This window comes from Pomacea canaliculata, linkage group LG14, assembly GCF_003073045.1.
Source record: "Pomacea canaliculata isolate SZHN2017 linkage group LG14, ASM307304v1, whole genome shotgun sequence".
Taxonomy (NCBI): domain Eukaryota; kingdom Metazoa; phylum Mollusca; class Gastropoda; order Architaenioglossa; family Ampullariidae; genus Pomacea; species Pomacea canaliculata.
In genome coordinates this window covers 17,962,734-17,984,444 of record NC_037603.1, presented here as the reverse complement: position 1 = coordinate 17,984,444, position 21,711 = coordinate 17,962,734, and the positions used below count along the sequence as shown (strand labels likewise).

The following is a 21,711-nucleotide window of genomic DNA, read 5'->3' as shown; positions in this document are numbered from 1 at the left end:
TCCTGGCTCTCCTTTTTCACCTTGAGGACCAATCAGTTTAATGCCCATTGCTCCTTTTCACCCTTCATACCTGGTTCTCCTGGCAAGCCCTAAATTAAAAATTTTTGTATGAGGTAAAATCTTCAGAAGCCAAGATGTTAGGAATATGACTTTTCTCATGTTATTTTAAAAACATTCTGTAGCCTTAACCTGGAAGTAAAGTGTATTTGCTGCAAGCATGGAAAGAAATGATTACATTAAAATTAAAACAAAAACCAACATTAATGTTTTATTTGACACTAAATTTTAGAGGTAATTTTCTGTTAACAGTGTCTCCTCATTAGAGCATCATGGGGAATTAAGAAACCAAAACATTCATGTGCATTAAAATTTATTCTATTTCTTTCTCATACAAGTCTGCATTTAAATCCTCACACACACACACACTCTTTCTCACATACACACACACATGCAGGTCCCCCACCACCCATCTCCCAAATAAAAAATAAAAATCTCACTTGAAGCAAGCTGTGCAATATTCATGACTTACTGAAAATTTTACTTACCGGAATTCCAGGTAGACCAGCATCACCTTTAGGTCCAATGGGCCCATCTTGTCCCGGAAAGCCCTTATAATTTGAAGAAAAAAAACTTTTTCTCTCCCAATTTGTTAATTTCTAGAGATCTATATATTAGTGGTAATGTTTCCACCATTTTTCTAGAATATTTACCATCTAGCCTTGCTTTTTGTGTTGCTAAAATATAAACAATTAGGGAAAAACCAAACAATAAAAAACAGAATACTTCAAAACTAACACAATCCAACTAATAACAATAAAGCTAAGCCTCTTGAAATCTATATTCTATCAGTCATTATTTACTGCACACTGATTTGTAATATTAATCAATTGTGAAGCAGATATAGCAATAAATTTATTCACTTCATTGTTTTACTTACAGGTTGTCCAGGAAACCCAGGTGGGCCAGATTCACCCTGAATGACAGGCAAGAAAAAAAATGAATATTTTTGTGAAGGCAAGCAAAAACAAAACCACCCCAAAATACAAAACAGGGCAGGGGAAACAAGAAAACAGAAAAACATTTAAACACATACATGAAAATATTCTGACCTTTTGACCCTTGATCCTAGGACCTCCTTCAGCAGGTTCACCTTTTTGACCTTTTAGACCAGGAATACCTGGACCACCATCTAAACCAGGCAGGCCAGGCAGACCAGATAGACCAGGATCTCCCTAGGATGGGGGAAGAATCCAATCAAATAAGTCTGAGTAGTAGTAATGATGATGACATTAACTAAGTTCATCATGGTCATTGCCATTATAAACTCCAAAGGTATGTAAAGAAATGGGATAGTATAGTGGCTCCTGACCACTGATTAATATTAAATGTAAATGTATGTAAATGTATGTGTGTTTGGTGTTTGTGTAGATGCATTTGTGTAAGATGATGTATGATATATAATTATGTTCTCATAATTCATATAAACTTTGCCAAACTGCTACATCTCCCCCTTCACTAAAGACATCTTTGTACATCAAACTATATTCACTTATTTCAATGACGCGTATTCTATGTCATATTTTGAATAGTTTTTAGGAGTGAATTTTTTCCCCCTTATATGACCTTACAGGAGGCACCTATATATAGTTTAGCAAATGGAAACAGATTTTTCTTTGTGGACTAATTTAAAAAATCACTACAGATACTGATTGAAAAATATAATGCAAAAGATCAGATTTAAAAGATGAAAAAAGTCTACAAAACTTAGCTGAGAAAAAAAGACTGTGAATACACTGAAAAAAATTGACACGCAGATATGGTTGTGTGCGCATACCCAGCGAGCACACATACACAAATTAAAAAAAATTCATTTCAAACGCTATGGGCTTTGCAGGCTTAACTGATATTTTTATCCAGAAGTCATCTCAATAGATTCCTGACTGTTAGTGTGGCATAAAAAAAATTCCTGGTCCGCTGGCAAGGTGTTGCTGCTTCCCTATCCTTATCGAGGAGTAACAAGGAATAAACTAAGCTAAAACTAAAAGAAAATTGCGAGCTCTATAAATAAATGTTGCTTATTTGAAGTTTGTAGAATTTATCCGACTCTCACAATTATTATATTAAATTTTTTTGTTTAAAACTGCGTTAGAAGATACCACTTTTGATGATCATTAAACTAAACTGCGCTCGAAACATCATTCCCATGCTCTAGAGAGGAGCGGCGGTAATCTACAGCTGGCTACGAGATCCTTCACATGGGTGCTCTCCCTTGGTCTGGTGAGCGCACACGGCGCACCTTGATTCGCCTTCTGCCTCGCTTTCAGGAAATTCCTTTCTCTCAGACACAGCAAGTATTCGGGAGCGGCCTGCTTTAAATATGCTGACACAGCATTTTCGTTTTTAAAAGCGTTGCTAGCGGCAACATTTTCTCTTTTGAAAAAAAAAAAAAAAAGCATGATTTGGAAGATGATGTTTATTACTACAGTAACAGGATGTGACAGCTAGGCCATCATTTAATGTATATTTGTTATACGCTTAGAGATTGCAAATTAATCAAACGATAACTCCGGAAATGTGTGTCTAAGACTTGCGTGCCAAATTAACTAACGAATTTAACTTATTTTAGCTTATGCATGCGTGCGTCTGTTTTCGGGTAGGGTCTGTGGCATTTTTACTTACTTGTGTTCCGTTGCATCCGTCCAAGCCGGGTGGGCCTCTTGGGCCTCGCTGACCAGGGATACCCTATGGAAAACATACACGATGAACATTACGGTAGCGCTCTATGTACATACAAGTTAAGAAACCATACAATAAATAAGCCTCAACATTCGACTTCATCAGTATACTTTCTCGTGTGTCAGGTCACCCTCCAACATCCCCATCCCCAATCTGTTTTGCCTGAAAGTGATAGCATGCTGACCAACATTAACCAACAACCACAACAACATATACGCCGTAATTTTATTTGTCCACATGGTGAAGGGTGCTAGAAGACGGTTAAGATCCAGCTACCACGACCGGACACTTGGCCTCGACCTGGGTCCCACCCACATCTAGTGTCTTGCTCAGTATCAAGTATACTAAGTATATGAATAACAATAATCCAAAGGGAGGAAACTTACCAGTACTGCACGATAATAAAAACAGTGAATACAGTGTATAACAACATTGGGACAACTGCCAGCACCATAAACACAGCCAGCCAGCGAAGCTGATCAAGTGGAAGGGACTTGGAATGAATGAACGTCGGTGGCGGGCGCTCGTGCAGATTGGCACGGTAGCCAAATTCATCCCAGCACATACCCAGAAATAGCAAAGATGAGTGAGGACTTTCTGGGGATGTATAATCACAGGAAGTACCCAAATCCTAAAGGGCGACCAGACTGATTATATTTGCTGTGGAGAGGATCATGGAACGTAAGGGTGAAAAAGTGATGAGACTCGCAATAAAAAAAACCGACGGAAGGAATAAAGGATTATAGCATGGATATGTATAGGATGTGTATAGCGTGGCTGAACCCCAGTAGCAATCGTGTTTGTGATGGTATTCCATTCTAGCTCATTGTCGTCTGCATTTATTTCTAAGTATCAGTCATCTTGACAACATTAATATCGAAAAAAATTCGTGAGTATTAGTTTTGCTTGGCGTTCCCAATAAGGGAGGCAGCAACGGTAAGACAATAATTTCCATTTTAGGAGAAAAGGGAAGGAAAAAAAAGAACTTTAGTCACAAGTTCTTCATATGAACAACTCGTCTGACCTCTCCGACCTTAACACTTGGCTAACCCCTCAGATCGAGAAGTTTCCACACATCTCTAAAGTTGCAGGATTGCTCTGTGGAATCTATATGCACCACAACTAACAGAAACTAACAACAACCAGGCTTATCTCTTATCAGAAATGTTTTCCTGTCAGTTGTCTCCCTGCCCGGGTTATTTATTAGCGTTCTTGAAGCACATTTGATAGCCGAGCCTTGTGTCCAAAAAGCTCTGTCAAACATTCTGCTTCAGGGAAGGCGACTATGGGGAAGAAGGGCAGCTACTGCGCATACGCGAGTTCTCTTTCTTGGACGCTTTTTTTTTTTTTTATCAGCAGTGCCAGGGTACAACCGATGCTGGAAGGAGGAGACAACCCTCTCCTGAAAACAGGCCACCGTCCAGGGTCAGGCAAACAAGGTCTTTCATTGGTCTTTAACCCTTTAATCCCGGAATGAATCGCGCGCCCCTTGTTGGTATGAATAATAGCCATAGCAACAACAGTAATACAAACATAAACAACTGCAGCAATGGCGATGGTAGAACCTTCCACGCCCTGTTGCTGTAGGAAGAGGATCAGCCATGAAAATTCGAGGAGTCTGATTTCCCTGCCTGGAGGCCTGTGTACAAGACTGACCCTAAGCAGCGGGAGTGTAGGGAGGAGAACTCAAAGACACAAACGGATGTGGCTTGAGTGGACGGAGGAGATAACAAAGGAATGCCAGAGAAAGCGGGGGTGGGACAAACAATCTTAGGGGAAAATCAACACCAGGTGTGGGGCGTCAGTGCTGATTGGCTAATTGCAAAAACGAATATCTTCCATGTCACTTGTCCATCGCTGCTGTCACGGATAATTTCGTGACGACTGGACTCAGCTACAGGTCGGCGGGTCAAGCACACTATTTAGCCTCTCAGCATCACGGGAAACACACACACACAAAATCAATTCCACGATCTTGACATAAGCGAGCAGCTGTACCCGTGAATGCAGGTATAATACTTACAGGAATGCCGTTTATGCCAGGAAATCCGGGTACGCCCATCTTCCCCTGTGGATAAAAACAAGAAGACATTGAGTTCATGGGGTCGTCTAAAGATAACTGAATGGTTATTTTAGATTTCAGGTTATTTGCATTTCAGGTTTTGGATAAATTTTTTGATGTCTTAATGGTCTCACAAGTGACTCAGGGGTCTACGACCTTATCTGAATCTGATAAATGGAGATGCTGAACACTATTTCTGACTAGTGAGAGGGAAAGTAATACTTAGGTCTTCATAAAAGTCTCTGAAGAATAAATGAATAATAGTTTATACACTGTTAATTATTTATATCAGCTTAATCCAAAAAAGCAAACACTTTTGTACAAAAAAACTCATGGACACATAAATTTAAAGAAACCAAACAAGGAAACAAAGTAAGCCCCAAATAATCAACAAAACAAAGTTTACAGTAAAAAACAGAACACATGAAGTTTAAAGTAAAACAATTTACATAGAACGTGTAACACACTCAGAAAAGGAAAGAAGACAGAAATGTGTGCATTCGCCGCAAAATAGGTGGTGCTGACTGCTAGAGACCCGAGCTTCCCAACTCTCCCCAGCCGAAGTACGAGAAATGACGAGACTAACACACACCCATACACGATTTCAGCGACTCCACTGGAATTCCCGTGTATTGCGCTCTCTGGCTGTCTAAGCTCTTGTACAAAACATTTTAAATTAAAAAAAAAAAACTTTTCCCAAGCTAGCGTGTTTACGAAGTTGTTTTTTTATGCCATTTCCGTGAAAAGTTTTTTTATTCAAAAAAATTTGTCGCGTTTTTTTTTTTCATAAAACTTTTTCATTTCTTATTTATCGTTGTATGCGAGGCTGGAAGTGGCTCGACGACTTAATCTTTTCTTCATCTGACTTGGCTTCTTTCCAAACCCTTCGAAATTTTAATTGAAGATTAGAGGTGAGTGGGTAAAGCTCAGTGCAAGATACTTTTAACCCAAGTTTAGGTGCCTGCAAACATCATCATGCACAAGAAGAGATCAAGATTACAGTACATGTATACACTAATCTGTCAAACCCTCATCCAGTGGGCGAGGTAGGACCACAAGTTATTTAGGCGGATCTGTGTACAAACGTGACGTCACGATTTTGACCTCTTGCAATGTTTGTAGGCATGCATCTTGGAAACTGAAGGAGGTTATTCGCCAGAAACAACATTTTGCGCTGAGCTTTATTTGGTTATTAATCTAGTCTTTATGTGCAAAACACACCTGTAGTACCATGAAGCGAAGTTTACTCAAAAATTGCACTCCATACACCTTTAATTTCACTTACAAGCATGTCGTTCGAGAACTGCCGGGTATGGGGTCCAAAATAGAAGGATTTTTTTTTACAAAGTTCTCTAACTTTACAGTTCATTTTATAGATCATAGAATGCCTTCTATAGCTATGAAACTCATTTTATATTTCTAGAACGCATTCTGAAACTAGAAAATTCATTTTATAATTAGAGATATAGAAAAATGCGATAAACCCACTATTTCGTTTACATTATCTGCGAAGTTGTTATCCAATTTGGCTCATCATACAATTCTATACCTATAGAATGCATTCTATAATTATACAAATATTGGATAGAGACAGTTATTGTGACAGCAGTCCAAGTCCCCTTCGCACGAGAAGGCAATGACAGCTGCCAGGGACCCGAGTTATTATTGCCATACCTCCGAGAGCGAGCGAGTGCTGCTAGAGCAGCGCGATGCTGACAAGGGGGAGCCGCTTTCGTCTTATCTGGCATCTTCCGAGCCACGTCGAGGGCAAAGGTCAGTATACTGGAGGGAGCAGAGGTCACTGCGGCAGAGGATAACAAACCATCTGCAAGAGCAGGCAACTCTAAGCACAACGTTGGCATTGTGAAGTCAGGGACCGACGAGATCGAGATGTGTCATGACATTTGTTCTTCGACTTGGCTTGCTGGGTTTTTTTATGTGTGGATTTTTAAAAATCTCATCTCAAACTGAAGGCAGGCGGGAAAAAGTCCAGCCACCATCGAATACCAGACGTCTGCACTGAGTGGACCCTGAGATAATGAGAACCATGTGCAGCGTTCAGCACGTGAGTTACGGACCGCGTTTACCCTGCATGCACCGGCGTGTTTGGTCTGACACAACAAGCGAACAACTTTAATATCAGAACACCAGGCGATACTGTGTAACAGGGTTCATGAAGCATTTTCACGGTGTGCCCATCTGTGAGGCGCATTACCTGATTATTTGATTGGGGTGGCTGGTGGGATGTATCCACACACTCCCAATAAAATAAAAGAGGAAAAAAGTTTTCTGCCAGTCAGGATCGGGATATGTTTCTATTATACACTCCAAACCTCACTAATGAGTTTTTGTCTTTCAAAAGCTTTCAGTAACATGACCATTCATTGGTGTGTATTTTCTTTGTATCGCGTGTATTTGAAGTATGTATGCATTGATGTATGTATGTGATCCAAATAATCACAAAGTGGTAATTGTCCAAGCGCCTTCCTTCCGATTCTTTTAGTCTGAGCGGTTTCGGAAAAACAACTTAAAACATTTACTCTAGTCTAGCAATCGACAATAGGAAAGAAAAGCGGAGCTGAGACATGTGCATTTGACCTTTCGGAAAGGTCTCCGATCATTCCGATGTGTGTGCACCTCCGCATGTGCTTAGTGGAGTTCCAAGCCTGCACCTGCAACCGGCATGGATCGGCAATGGAAAAAAAAAAAAAGAAGGAAAAAAACAACTCCCAAAACAAGTTTTGCAGATGACTGGAGCAAGTGTTTCATACGCGGCGTAGTTCATTATTCTTGACTAATATTTTACATCGAACTGTTCTCTCACATCACCTTTCGACGAGGGACATGTTGATAGTCACACATACATCCTTAATGCGTCGACAGGCCAGTGCGGCAGACAGTTAGGGCGGTCATTAATTATTCTGTCTGGGTAAACGTGTCACCGTATTACACATAACTGACTTGTTCACGTCGTAGTGTTTGGAATGAAGAAGGAAAAGGAAGCAGTTAAAATTCCATCGAATTTGCAACTCAGACATCTAGCGAGGAACAGAAAGGAAAACGCCTCTCTCCCTCGCTCTCTCCCTCGCTCTCTCACTCTTTTTTTTTAAAAAAAAAAAGGTTTGCCTTGGTTGTGTCGCTTGCTGGATTTTTCCCCCTTCCGAGAGAGTTACAACCTGCACATTGTGTTGCCATTTCCCAGACGTGCGACGATACCCGTAGACCAAACTGTTAGGAAATATGGCTTGCCCTGCCTTTGCTCGCGCTACATCGGTTCTGTCTTTTATCGTATTCACCCAATAACCTCGTTTCCTACTTACACATCTCACTGGCAGCTGAAACTGCAAGCTGCGGGACCTAGATGGAAGGAAGTAGGTAAGTGGGTCTTTCATCATGGGTTAAAGCCACGTGATTCGACCCCCCTTCCCTTATCCAGCAAGAAACGTACATCGGCACCACAACAGCTTCTTCTTTATGTGCTATACAGATGAGAACCGTTTGTAGAGGATACACTGTTGTTATAAAAATTGGTAGACTTGCTGACTTGACAGTTTTGACCACATGTCGTGTGGCATGTTTGTAATACCACCCGGGACCTTTATTTCTTCGTGGGACTCTTGAGGGACTTGTTTTAAATGCAATATCCATCTAAGGTGCCTTTCGACCACCCTAGCCCCCTGAATCAACTGTGTAGCATCCCTCAGCTTTTTTCCTATGGCGTACAAAACTTAATCTACCAATCACATCCTGGGACATAAAAGCAGTGGGTCTGTTTCATCCACTCTTCTGTAATGCGTGCCGAATTAGAAGGATTCGATCTCATTGAACCTCGACATGCGAGGGCGTGTCCTGCTTCTACTGAGCATCTGGAATCTGGATTAAGATGGCTTCATACACAAATGTTTACACACACACACATCCATCGCTCCGCCTTCTACGTTGGTAGTCGTCTGTTAGGCCATTCATTCACTTCATTCATTTAATGACATGTTTATTTTTATTTATTATAAGCGGCGTCTGCTACACAACTTCTGCATTTTTATTGGTTTTTTTTTTTGCCATTGTTGATTTGATTGTGGATTTCTGCCCACGGACAGCCCCACTAGAGTTCAGCTTACAGCTCGGGGATGGAGACACACTAGCTGGATATTGCTACCTGGGAATCAGCTAACCTGCTAATATTTGATAATTATTTTATCTGACTGCTAAATGCAATAGCATCTAGGTAGAGTAACTGTGTATACCCGGCCCAGGACTGCTTCAACCAATTACGGGGGAAAAGGGAATGTATGTGGCGTGTGCGCGAGCTCTGGGTATTGAAATATCCCAGACGAACATTCCTTTCGAAGCCACATCCAGCCCTTGCCGTGTTGTTTACGAATACTTTAAAACAAATTGATGCTATCTGACGTGTGCCTCCCTCTCGGGAAGGGGGTGGGAGGATAACTTTGTCATACCGACACTCAAACGCAGAACTGCATCTGTTCACTTCTTTCGTCAACCCCTCCCCCAGGTCACCCCGCCCCCCCCCCACTTCCTGTTTCTTTCCACTCTTACCCCACCTCTGTCTGCACTTTTAACAGTTTCCCACCCCTCCCTCGTCGTCAAGAACATGTGAATGCAAGCATGGACTTGGTGTGGGGGCCGTTTCACAGCAGCTGTCGCCTAGATTGCATCCTGGTGGAATGCGTCCACCAAGGCGGAGAAATGATACGGTGAACATGGTGAATGCTGTTCACTCCTCCCCCTCACCCACGTCCCTTCAACGCGCCGCCTTTCTTTCTTTTCTTTGTTCTGAAAATTCTGTTCTCTTCTTTGTGTTTTGTTTCTTTCGAAACAGCGGGATTGAGGTACAAAGGGAGTTAATGTTTGAAAACCGACACCCTGTTGTGTTGCAGCTGCTGATAATGTCAGAATTGTACATTTATTTACGAACGGCTTTATCGTGTAGCAAATAACTGCACATAACAAAATAATACTATGTAAGCAGTCATATGTTTTTATTTCTGAACTATCCTTTGTTTCTTTGCAAGTTCTAGGGTTCTCTTCTCACGCGATACAGATTAGCGTTTTTTTTGAGAGGGAGAGATCCCTGAGAGTTCAACATTCTCTCGCTCGTTGTCCCCTCCTTTAAAAAAATTGTATGTCGACTCTTTAAGAACCATTTACCATTCTCTTCTTTTCAACAAATGCTATGTCTCTTTTACACCTGCATATCCTTTCTACAAACGTCTGACAATTTCCTACTTCCTTCCTCTATCCTTCTGTCGATTGCCCATTTCCTCTTGTGTAAACCTCTTGCTGGTGCTTGGCTTCTCCTCATAAGAGTCTGTTTTCGACTTTCTCCTATTTTCTTTAGTATGCGAGTCTATAGAGAATACTTCTCTTTAACTCTTTAGGAAAAGTCCCTTGGGAAGCCAGATAAAAATAGAAACAGACTCACACGGTCATTTTCAGACTTCGTACGTCTAGTATCCGCTTTGGAAGGCCCTCTCACACCGCTCGTTTTTCTCCGAAGCGCAAGAGAATGCAGCAAGGAAGGGGTGGGGTAGGACTGGCTAAACGTTTCCACAAGTGTGGGCTGTGGAAGGGGTGAATAAGTGCAATCTGGGACTAGGAAATTCCAGGTCAGGAGCAGCGAAAACGAAAACTCACGTTCTCTAGCAAGTCATCCATTGCAAGAACCTTGATAAGGATCCACTCTGACACTTGTCCAATGCGGAAAACACAAACACAGATGCAAAAACAGTCTTCCCAGCGTGGGTGTGTGTCCGTTAGTTTTTAGAAATTCCCAGACAAATATGCTTGTTATGATGCTGAGAATGTGGGCATGTGGGAAGGGGCTAGAGAAGACAGACAAGCTACAGATAAATACTCAGGCTTAGACACAGAGGCATGCAAATGTCTAAACTTAATCTCGTACTCTTAAAATGAGTACAATAAATGATTAATAATAAAATAAGCAAACAGCTCACCCTGTTGCCTTTTTCGCCAAGTGGGCCAGGAAGACCGGGTTCACCTTTGGTGCCCTTAGGACCCGGCAGGCCCTCTGGGCCCTGAAATCCTTGATTGCCTTGTGGGCCTTCTGGTCCAATGAGACCTGGGGGACCCTGCCACATAAATACACATTTTTTTCAAACTATGCGTTGAACCAAATCAACGTGTTGGTTTTTTTTTTTTTTTCAGGTCTGACTTTTACAGTTGTGATGTCAGGACCAGATTATGAAGGGAGAGAACTCGATAAGTCCATTAGACTAATAATAATGTGAACATCATACAGAGAATTTTTTCTTTTCAAATGAAAATGAGACCAATAAAAGAGCTGATAAGAAATGAAAGGGGAGATAATGTATATGTTTGCGTGTGAGAGAGGAAAGGGAAGTAATGTGTGTTTGCGCTCGTTTATGAGAGAGAAGAATAAAGAGAAGCTTACCCTCGATCCTTTCTCTCCTATACATTTACAGTTTCCTACGACCGTGCAGCCACCGCATCTTGGAGGGACTAATTCATCTTGCTGAAACATGACAACAATATTTTTTTAAAATACTATTTTTATCGGCAGTCACCCACGCATGCACACACAGACACTTCCCAAAAGAACAAAACTGACACACTTCTCTTTTAATCATTTACAAAGTCTAAACAAAATTCATCCCAGAGGATGATTGAGAAGATTAGCAAAAAATAATGTGAAATTTTATAATAATAAATATTAATATTTTAATATTAAATAATTTCTTTAATAATAAGAACCGTAACACACGAAAACAAAACAAAAACTGCGGGCTACTGGGTGCAGTCAAAGAGGCCCACTGCTCAGCACTTGCAACGACAAATATTTGAAATAATGGTCGTAAAGTAAGGTCTCGCACTGTTTCCCTCCACTTCCCCACACTGAAATCTCTTTTCTTCCCTCCTTCCCAGACATTTTTGAAATAAAGCCGAGTGTGGCGATGTGTGTGTGTGCGCGCGCGCGTTCTGGTAAAGGCTTAGGCCAACGTTCACCGTTTCTCAGATCCTCCCCTAATCTGGCAGAACTATTCCTTTCGTCTGTAGAAAAATCATTGGTTATACTTGACTCCGGGGCATGTTTACTTTCTGCGTTCTAAGATGTTACCAGTCGCTACAAACGAAAAAAAAAAAAATACTGCGCACAAGCAATTACGACATACGCCGACTACAAAGCGAAACCATGAAAACATAATTTGGGAGAGCATCGCGAGAGAGAGAGAGCAAAAGAGAAATATAGGTGGGAGGTAAGGGAGCGAACCCTCCAGCCCTCTGTAAATGCCAGTCGGCGTCTGTTTTACTGTCCCTTTCATCCCCAAACCCGAAGCAGTTTGTTCCACAGGTAGTAGACGGGACGTCACCCAGGCACATCACTGCATTATCTCCCTTTGACTCGAAAAAGTCACGGAGGCTTATTCTCCCCATCCTTCTCTTGCCACAGTGCAGCAAGTGCAAGAGCGCAAGGAATGTTTGACTATTTATTTCACTAAACCCTGAGGTCACCAGGTCAATTACTACTTAAACTTTATTCAGAACTAGCAGATCGAAGGTTGACAATAAAACCACAGTTGAAAGAGTTCGCAGGATAAATAACCCGGACATAAAAAAAAATCTCTTCAAAAAGAAAATGCATTTGAGAATGCCTTCGCTAGCACAGAATTCGTGCTGAGCCGGCAAGCTACAGAGAGAAAGAGAAAGAAAAAGAGAAAAAGGATTAAGCATCGTAAAAGAGTAACGCAAGACATAGAAACACATTTACTTTGCAATGTGGATGTTCCAGGTTAACCCTCACGCCCTGTTGTTTTCCAAGATCCGAGAGTAAGGTTTCCCTCCCTTCATACAAAACAAACACCCCCTCCACCCAAAGAAAAACAAAAACAAACACACACACAAACTGAACACCAAACGAAAACGTGAATGTTGCATAAGGTTAGCCTACCAATAGAAACGGAGAATAAGGGGACACGACTAAGTGTGTGTGTAGAGTCGACGGGTATATGGGGCTTGGGAGGGAGAAAAGGGTCCAGAACAAACGGTTACATCAACCGCATTGTCTCGGAACCATGAGTGATGGCTTCAAGCGATACCGTTCCCTGTCTCGGAAAACTAAACCCACCTTCCGTATCCCACCACCATCTATCCCGTTCACCCCCAACCCCCGACCCCACTGTTTCCCTTCTCCTCCTCGCCATTCAGACCCCGGCAACTTTCTGTCGGGGGGGGGGAGGGGATGGGGAAGAGGGAGGACCGGTGTATCCTCTCGGTGTGTATACACGTAGGGGAGTGGAGAGGTGGGTAGGGGGTGTGGCCTTACCGCACTGGAGCGTGTGGCTAACCGATGCCGGGTATACTCTTTCCCTCAATCCATCCATCTCTTTTAAGGCCCTTTGTGAACGAAACGCATGGGTTTTCCCCCTCCAGCATTGCAGGACTATCAAAACTTCCTCAACAGGCTCAACCACTATCATTCTTGCATTTTTTCCCTTTTAAAATTTAATTTCAGGTTTTCTAACAGTTTTACTAATTTTAATTTAATTTCAGGGCGTCCGTTAGAAGTTATACATAGTTCACACTGTCAGAGCAAAAGGTCAGTCCTTCACAAGCAGAACACTGGCGTCCATTCAACCTCAGCTTCCTCCCACGCGTGTAACAACGTGGGCAGACTACCGTAGCTACAGTGAGGAGAGTTTACTCCACCTGTTTCCGGGTTTGCGTCCCCTTCCCAGGGTAGTGCGCTGGCAGGGGTTGTCTGACCACGGGCTCGTTGACTCAGCCGGAAATACCTAAAGGGACGTACCCTATGAGCATCAAAGAGTGCCGAGGTTTGGCTTGGTATAATCCAGTCACAGGGAGCCGGTGCATGGTCCTTCCCTTCTTCCTCCCACCTACACCCAGTTCCATGCTCTTTGCATTGTTATGCGTCCTGCACCAAACATCTCCCTTCCACCCTACTTTGTTCTTTTTTTTCTTGCTCAGTGAGCAGTCTAAAGCAATCTTACAAATCGCAATGTGCAGTATATGGGTGTGACTTAGATTATGCTGTGATTGTGGATGGAGAATTTCCATAAGGATATAATAAGGTTGCTCGGTATGATACTAACTGCACTGAGCAGAGCACTTCAGATGAACTGGCATTACGGGGAAGTCAGTGCAATCTTATGTGTGTGTGTGGGTGGGATGGGGTAGTGGTACAGTACCTGTACCAAACTTATGGCGTCCTCTTCAATAAAAACAGAGGGTAACTGAAATTGCGGAAAGTGGACATACAATTGTCATTAAAATGTTAACTGCTCTATTTCAGGGTATTGTTCGCTAAACGTGTGACGCAAACAAAAACGTTCGGATGTTCGAGTTCCAAATATTTGTTCGATTCCAAGACAAAATTTTCTCGAATTTCCTGGTCGAATACCGATTTGGTCGAAAGTCAAGGCGTCCGAGAACCGAGGTATCACTGTATTCCAACCATTCAATCTTCGTCAGGTGTTCATTCAAGCCATGACTACCTGTAATTTACTAATCGACAAGGCGACAACTTTCAACACCTGTCAGTCAAGGGTGCATTGCGTGTTCTTTCTCTTTTATTTCATACGTAAAAGTGCCTATATAGCCATTGCACCTGTAGATAGCTACAGGTCATTTATCAGCCCATTTCTTCATGCACTTTCGTATCAGAATAAATCGTATTATTTTTGTGTTGTTACTTTAAGCGGTACAAATATGGGGTAACTAACACGCACAGTTGTCTCTTAAGCTATATATATACAGGTAAGTATCGTCCCTAACCATCCGGTCATTGGAGAATAATGCGTGAGACCTCACTTGTTGTCAGGCAAGTTGTTTTCCCCTCTCCCTCATTGTCTTAACTTCCCGAACACTCTATGAAGTCAGGTACCTATACCCGACTGCTGGGTTGAGAAGGAATATGATGAAAGGACATTCGCTTACTCTACGTGGGTATTGAACCAACCACATCCAGGTTTGAAAGCAAGTGCTCTAGCCCTGCTATCACCTACAGGAGATACGGAAACAAGCTGTGAGAAATACAATGTTACAAGCTCCACAACCAGGGGATGATTGCAGTTTTTTAGGTTACTGATTTACTGGCTCTTATTAACAACTTGTAGAACTCTAGTATGCTACTAAACACGCAACAAAGTCGAAATTATCACACACTCAGAGCAAGAAAGAAAGCGTGAGAGATTTGTCAATCTCTCAATCTTTTAACTATATTCCAGACTGAGTGAGGGATGTTTGGATAGACAGATACTGTATAATGTTTGACTGCAAAAAGAGAGAGAAAAGACAAAACAAAACCACAAAATAAACAAAACAACCTCCCACAAAAACAAAGAAACAAAACAAACAAAAGAAACTCCCAACTCCTCGCCCCTCCATAAGCAAGGATTCAAACACATCTGAAACACCAGAAGAAACTGAGTTCCTGGGAAAACAATAAACGCAATGAACTCTGGAAAACAAGGAGACAGTAAGTGTAGGAGTTGTTTCTCTCTTACTCGGTGTGTGTGTGACTGATATCTCTGCGATCAGGGCTGTGAGGCCTTCCTTTACTGACAGAAACGAGACAGAGAGGACACTGAGTGCACTAGTAGCTTGGGAAACATGCGGTCTTCACACAAATAGGCGAAGACAACCTCCCAACAGGATCTGCGCTGGTCAGGGAAAGGCAGTATCATTCCACAGGAATGCTACATGGGTTGTCGACTAGCGGTTACTGGAGGTTTTCATGGGTGGGGGGAGTTACCTGTTTGTACTTGGCTATGCCAACCTTATGCTATAGACCAGCTTATTCGCAAATAATAGACATAGCTAGTTGCTACATTTACACTGTGTCAACAGTTTCCTCGAAGCACGATTTGTTTAGGCTGACATGAAAAACAACATTAAGAAAATCCTTTTCGACACCCTTGCATACACATTCATTTTTCTTGTTTTTCTGGAATAGGAAAAACAAAACGCAAAAAAATGCGCCGAGCGTGCTTTCAGCAAAACGTCGAGGGTCTAATCTGCACGGCACAGCAAGATGAGAGTCAGCCTCCCTTCCCTCAACCAGCGGTGCAGCCCAGATGGGGGCGCCGGCTGGGCTGTTTGGCCGCCCGCCTCTGCGGCAGTTACCCATTTTACAGACCTTTCTCCCTTCCCACGCTGTCGGTCGAGCGGGGCATGGGGCGGGGGTTCCTTCAGTTCCTAGAACCGGGCTGGCTGGACACCTACACACTGGTACTTCTGATTGAAGACTACTTCTCTTTAGTTCTATGTATAAACGTATAACATTGCTTGTATACAAACGGGTTATCAAAACATATATATAAAAAAAAATAACTTTCGGTTGTCCGCTGGTCAAAGATGTCCTACCTCGGTCTCTACGTTCGTTTACGTGTGGAATAGTTTTTGCATGAAAGAGAGACAACTATTTTCTAGCAACAGTTCAAGATTTAACGCTGCGAAGCAAGTAAACCCCACTGGCACAAACTTGCAGGAAGCCCACAGTTAGAAAATAATATATTAATATTAATAACAGCTGTATGTGTATCCGACATTAACGGTCTTTCGTATCGCGATGCGTCATGGTGTAAGGGTCAGGTGTGGGCGGTATGCAGAGTAGGGTGGGGAAGAGGTCAAGCCGCGCAAACAGGTGCTCACCTCCTCAACAGAAGCCAGCCAGCCAGCCAGCGGTGCCACTGGTACCCCCCAGCTAACTAAGCGGGAAGCGGAAGGAACGGGTAAAGATGGCGGAAAGCCAGACAAGACACGCCGGGGTAGATCCTGCAAGCTTGCAATTCCTACAGCTCTGGGGAGCGGCTTTCGCCTCCACTGCTGAAGGCGTACCCGGTCTTGTCTCACACCTGCTACTGCTACAGACACCCCAGACTGCTAAAAATAGTCTATACACTGGTACACGTCATACTCATGGAGGGGAACATTCCCCGGACTGGGAATCAGATTTGATATTGTTTCTTTGACAGTTTCGATAGTCCCCTCGCTTTTTATTTAGAAGGCATGACTCGATTGTAAACGGGAGAGATTGGTTACTAACTCTTCGAACACAGTACTGGAGTAAAACTGCAAGGGGGCGGAGAATATGATGGCGGGCGTGGGGTCATCGTCGGAGGAAGATTCACCTCCTTTAATTGGCTCTGACCTCGGATGATCCCTCCAGTTCCACTCCTAAATGCCTTCTAGTCTTTCGAAACAATTGTTGTGAACTTTGAACTTGTCTACTTTGAGGTTCTGAACGCTGAATTCTTCGTGGTTGCTGTTGAAAGATTTTGTTTTTGAAATAAGTCACTGATAGGAAATTCTGAGTTTATTCATCAGCGCTAGTTCAAGCAGCAGTCATGATACTCGCTATCCACCCTGCTTCATTTTTCAGTCTGCACACAATCACGTGATCTTCTGGACCAATCAAAGATATTGTTTTTTGCGTGCATCTCAGAGATCTTTCCAAGACCTGCCTTAACCAATAAGGTTTTACCTGACAGGCTGTCTGGGAGAAATTCACAAGGAATGGAGGATCCTGTGAAAGGAGGATGATGTGAGAACTAATATTGCAGAATGTATTGCGTGTTCAACGAAATCCGAGAAAGAAGAAGCAAATCTTCTCAAAAGAGGTAAATTTGTTACAGTATGACACATCTCACTTCGACGGTTTGAAATTACGTTTTGCAACACTCCTTCCACCCCCGCAACCACCCACGCCATTTTAAACTCTTTCTCTTCCACAAAAAGATTGCTTTCATGTTTGCACACATGCCTGCACCCACACACAGGTTTCCTCTCTATCTGTGCACGCCTGTCACTGCCAGGAAACAAAATCCCAGGCCCTCTCATTTGTTTCTCTTCCATCATTCTTCATCCCAAACACCCGACATAAACCATAAGCGCATAATTTCCTTTGGCTCTTGCATTGTATTTTTTTTTTCACCCAAGTCCCAGGTCGTTGCCGAAACCTAAGTGTCTGTGAAGGCACCTTGTGGTGGTTGAGTTCCTACGACCAGCCCCACTGACTTCCCTTTTTTTCCAGCTGCAGAATGAGTCATGCATGTGTTGTTCATCCATTACTACTCACTACTCGGGCTCCAGTAGACAGCGATATCTACTTATCTCTGAGTAGATTTACACTTTTACAACTTGCTGATGGGTGGAGCAGAAGTGAGACCCTTAGTGAGGCACGCTGCTCAGTTCTCTCTTTCTGTGCTATCGTGTTCATCGACAAGCAACCATTCCAAGAAACTAGGGAGCTCGCGGGCATGTTCGCTCTTCTCTCTCTCCCATTGACACACGCACGCTCACACACACACAGATCAGCAGAAAGCAGAAATGTTGATAACTGCAGTTTTCCACTGATAGCTAGCCTCCTTCCTAGAGACAGAATCCCGAGGCATGCCCATAACTTTATACGGGCAAGCTGGAAACCCAGACAGATATAAATCCATAGATTACAATAATTCTGTCATAGCTGCTGACAATAAATTCTCTTCAGCCTTCTTTTGATGCTTCCGATGAAACATGCAACCTGTGAATGACTTTCACAATACAGTATGCTGCTGTTGCTGCTGTTGTTGCTGCTATTATTATTATTGATGCGGTCTCAATTCAGTGCATTCACTCAACATAAATGCTGATGTAGTGTCAGTTGACATTTCAGAAATATGTACTAAGTTTAGTTCCTTCACCTTGCAACTTTGAAATCTTTTTTTTTCTGTTCTAAATTATATTTTCCGTTATTCTTGTAGCCCTTGGCGACAAATCTAGATCGAATATATATTTAATTAACCTTTGGCTTTGGTTTCCATTCCGTTTATTAGTAAGAAATCGAAGGATTATTACACGTGAGATTGAAACCAGGCAAAATCCACAAACTAGGAAGACAGTCCTGGCTTGCAAGATAAATTGTTTAGAGAAATTCCTGCATGCTTGCACACAAACCAGACTGTAATAAACATCTTACAACAGAATGTTCCTGGAAGGGCGAGTGATTGATACTTGTTGGTATTTTGTTCTCATTCATTCCCCCACCCACTCGCTGGAGAAACCGAGAGCAAGACAGAAAGAAAGAGTATGTCTGATAAACCATGCCAGGCAATAAAAATTTCGTGTTACATTTCCCAAGAAGAATTTTTTTTGTTTGTTGACTGCCACAGGAGATGAGGTCATGCGTTTCACTCATGCTCCATCGCTGTGTTAGACATTAAACATTGTTATAGCTTCCCTGACGAGAGAAACATTCGCAATATCCATTTTGTGAACTTTAATTAAAGAGTTTGCGAAATTACCCAAACCATCGACCTATTTTCTTAAAAACCTAGAGGTAATGGAAAAGGGCAGCCTGGAACTGGGTTTTATTGTATGAAAAGTGTATGTAAAGCGCTAGTTTAAATAATTTATAGCAGTAGTATCAATAAATTATGATTAAAAAAAAAACTGCTTAAATTTGCTAGTCTTATACTTCATTCTTCTTTTAAAGGGAAAAAATTAATAAGGAAAAGCTAGGAAAAACGCGTGTTAAGAGGCAATAGCTTGTAGCCTTCCGGTGTCCAAACGGTTAGTTTTATTCCCAAGACTGGGCAGGGTGGACACGAGCCACTGCCTGTGGGTGATATCTCACCCGGTAGGCGGTGAAACAGAGATGTCTGGTGAACTGACCCGTGTTAAAGAGGAAGGGCTGGAATGTTAGTTATTTCTCCCCTCCACCACCACCACCCAGCTGTACCTTCCTTCCACGCTCCCAGCTGGTGGGTTTTCCTACACCAGAGAGGTATCTCTTCCAGGAAATCTGTAATTTCGTATGTTTATTTTCAGAATGAAAGTCGTCTGTGGACGCAGCTCACGCGCAACAGCGAGAAATGAAAGGCTAACGGTATCGCCAAAGCCTCGATATCACTCCGCTGACAGGAATGAAGGACTGATAGCAGGGTCAGTCAATTAAAAAGTGGCATGCATAGCACTTTCCAGGAAGGAGGAAACTCGGGTTTATTTCATTAAAGTTTTCTCATAATTTCAAATCTACAAATATTATTTCTTTTTGATACAAACACGCATGCTTCGTTCTTTGTGATTTATTTCAAGTAATTTCACGAGTGTCCTCATGATGGTCGTTAAATACTATATTCCTCATATTATTTGTCATTTTGTTTTTTTTAAGTTACACATATTAAAAGATAATGTGGAAGAACCCATGACCTTTTGTTTTAAACATCTTCGGAAATACTTTGATTTACTTATCTTGTTCTAATATACTATAACATATTTGTCTCTAAGAAAGTAGAGCTCTTCTTGGAACATCGCAGTTAAAAAGATAAAATGTTCGCAGCCTATTTCCCGCCCCCGTTTTGGCACAGGAAACGAAAACGCCCGAGGGCTTGTGGGAATCTCTAAAATAATGACTGGTCCCTAGCAGCCGGTTGCACATGGGGGACATTGTGAGGCCCTGCCAGGGATATCAAACTTTTTCGAAACCCTGGTCCTAATACCCAGTTTAGGTGCCCCACTTGTCAGAAAACTTGCACTTACAGTAATTACTGTTGAAAGATTGATTTAGTTAGCACCTTGATACAATCGGGTAACATGTGACTAAAACGCAATTTGTACTTTACACTTCCACGAGTTTTTGAGGAGCAAAACGATTTTTTTCTGTCGTATCTGAGCATGAAGACCCATTTGACTGCAGGAACTGATCCCATGCACAAGAATAAAACATACATACCGCTGTAGAACTTTGGACAAGTGAAGCCAGAATAAAGAGAAGAAGGGAGAGAAGAAATCTGAAAACAAGAATACAAAAACATATGAAAAAAAATGTATCTGCAGTTGTCTTACCTCCTGTTACATACCTAACATGGCAGCTAGCTACATCAACAAATTGAGAGTGCTTAGACTGCAAAATGAAATGGACAAAAACTAGCCTAACTAAAGAGTATACAATAGAAATATTAGGTTCTTGAAGAGCAAAGAAAAGATACAAAGATTAACTTACCCGGTAGACATGATTCTGAATCTCACAGGCGAAGGGTGTCTATGGGTACACTTGAACAGAGAACCGGGGCCAGCCCTGAGACTGGCACCCGAAAAACAGTCCGTCATGAAGGAACAGAGATGAGTAGTTTTCGAACGGCAAACTGGTCTAACTAAAAAGTTTGTGGCTGCCGAGGAAGCCCTCAGCAGTAATCTCTGTATCCTAACCTAACAAAAAAATAATGAGCTAAACTGGACCTTTTAGTCATCCAGTTTTCGGCTGGGCAGTCTCCCCAGAAACTCTCCAAACTTCGGGAAGACTGTGCCAGAGGGAATGCCGAGGCGAGTAGGATTACAATGGGAAGTAGGGCGGAGCCTCCACAACCGCTTCCTCGTCGCAGCCAATCAAAACACTGCTCAACCCTGCCTCTTCTCCGCGGAGCACAGTGACCTGAGTGATCAAAGCATGTACTATTCTGAAAATCCTCAAAAGCTTCGATAAAAATAAAGCAATACAATATTTTTCTTACTTTAAGCTAATTCCATTTTTTCTGTGTTATTAATCTTTGTTCTTCTCCCTAACTCCCGCATTCTCACTAACCAAACATTCTATCCAAATATTTTTTTTTGGCTGCCGTTTCGCTTGAACAGCTAGTCTCACTGTGAAAAGTTTCTCTTAAACACGAGCAGTAACTGGCAGTTGTATTATTTGGATTCACATTTTTCTTTCTTTTATCTACATCTTTAATGATTTAAGAGTTAGTAAGTCCGTAAAATATTTACATACATGTTGGTCTCTTTTCTACTGCGCAAGCATTTCTCTGAAACTGACATCGACAACTTTTGATGACTCCGTTAATCTCAGCGGTTAATTTGCATAGACTGACATGTACTCGCTACCGCAGAGCCACCGTCCCAAATTCCAGCACCGC

General features: G+C 42.2%; 1 protein-coding gene across 1 annotated transcript; it reads right to left on the bottom strand.

Annotated features, from left to right (window-relative positions):
- Positions 1–19: 19 nt before the first annotated feature.
- Positions 20–21,136, bottom strand: LOC112555659 (collagen alpha-2(IV) chain-like). Its single transcript, XM_025224104.1, has 10 exons — positions 20,802–21,136; positions 20,532–20,589; positions 11,232–11,312; positions 10,774–10,908; positions 4,760–4,804; positions 2,680–2,742; positions 1,110–1,232; positions 938–973; positions 546–608; positions 20–89 (listed from the first exon to the last, which is right to left on the bottom strand). The coding sequence occupies exons 1-10, from the start codon at positions 20,906–20,908 to the stop codon at positions 33–35; spliced, it is 768 nt and encodes a 255-aa protein (XP_025079889.1). The 5' UTR covers positions 20,909–21,136; the 3' UTR covers positions 20–32.
- Positions 21,137–21,711: the final 575 nt, after the last annotated feature.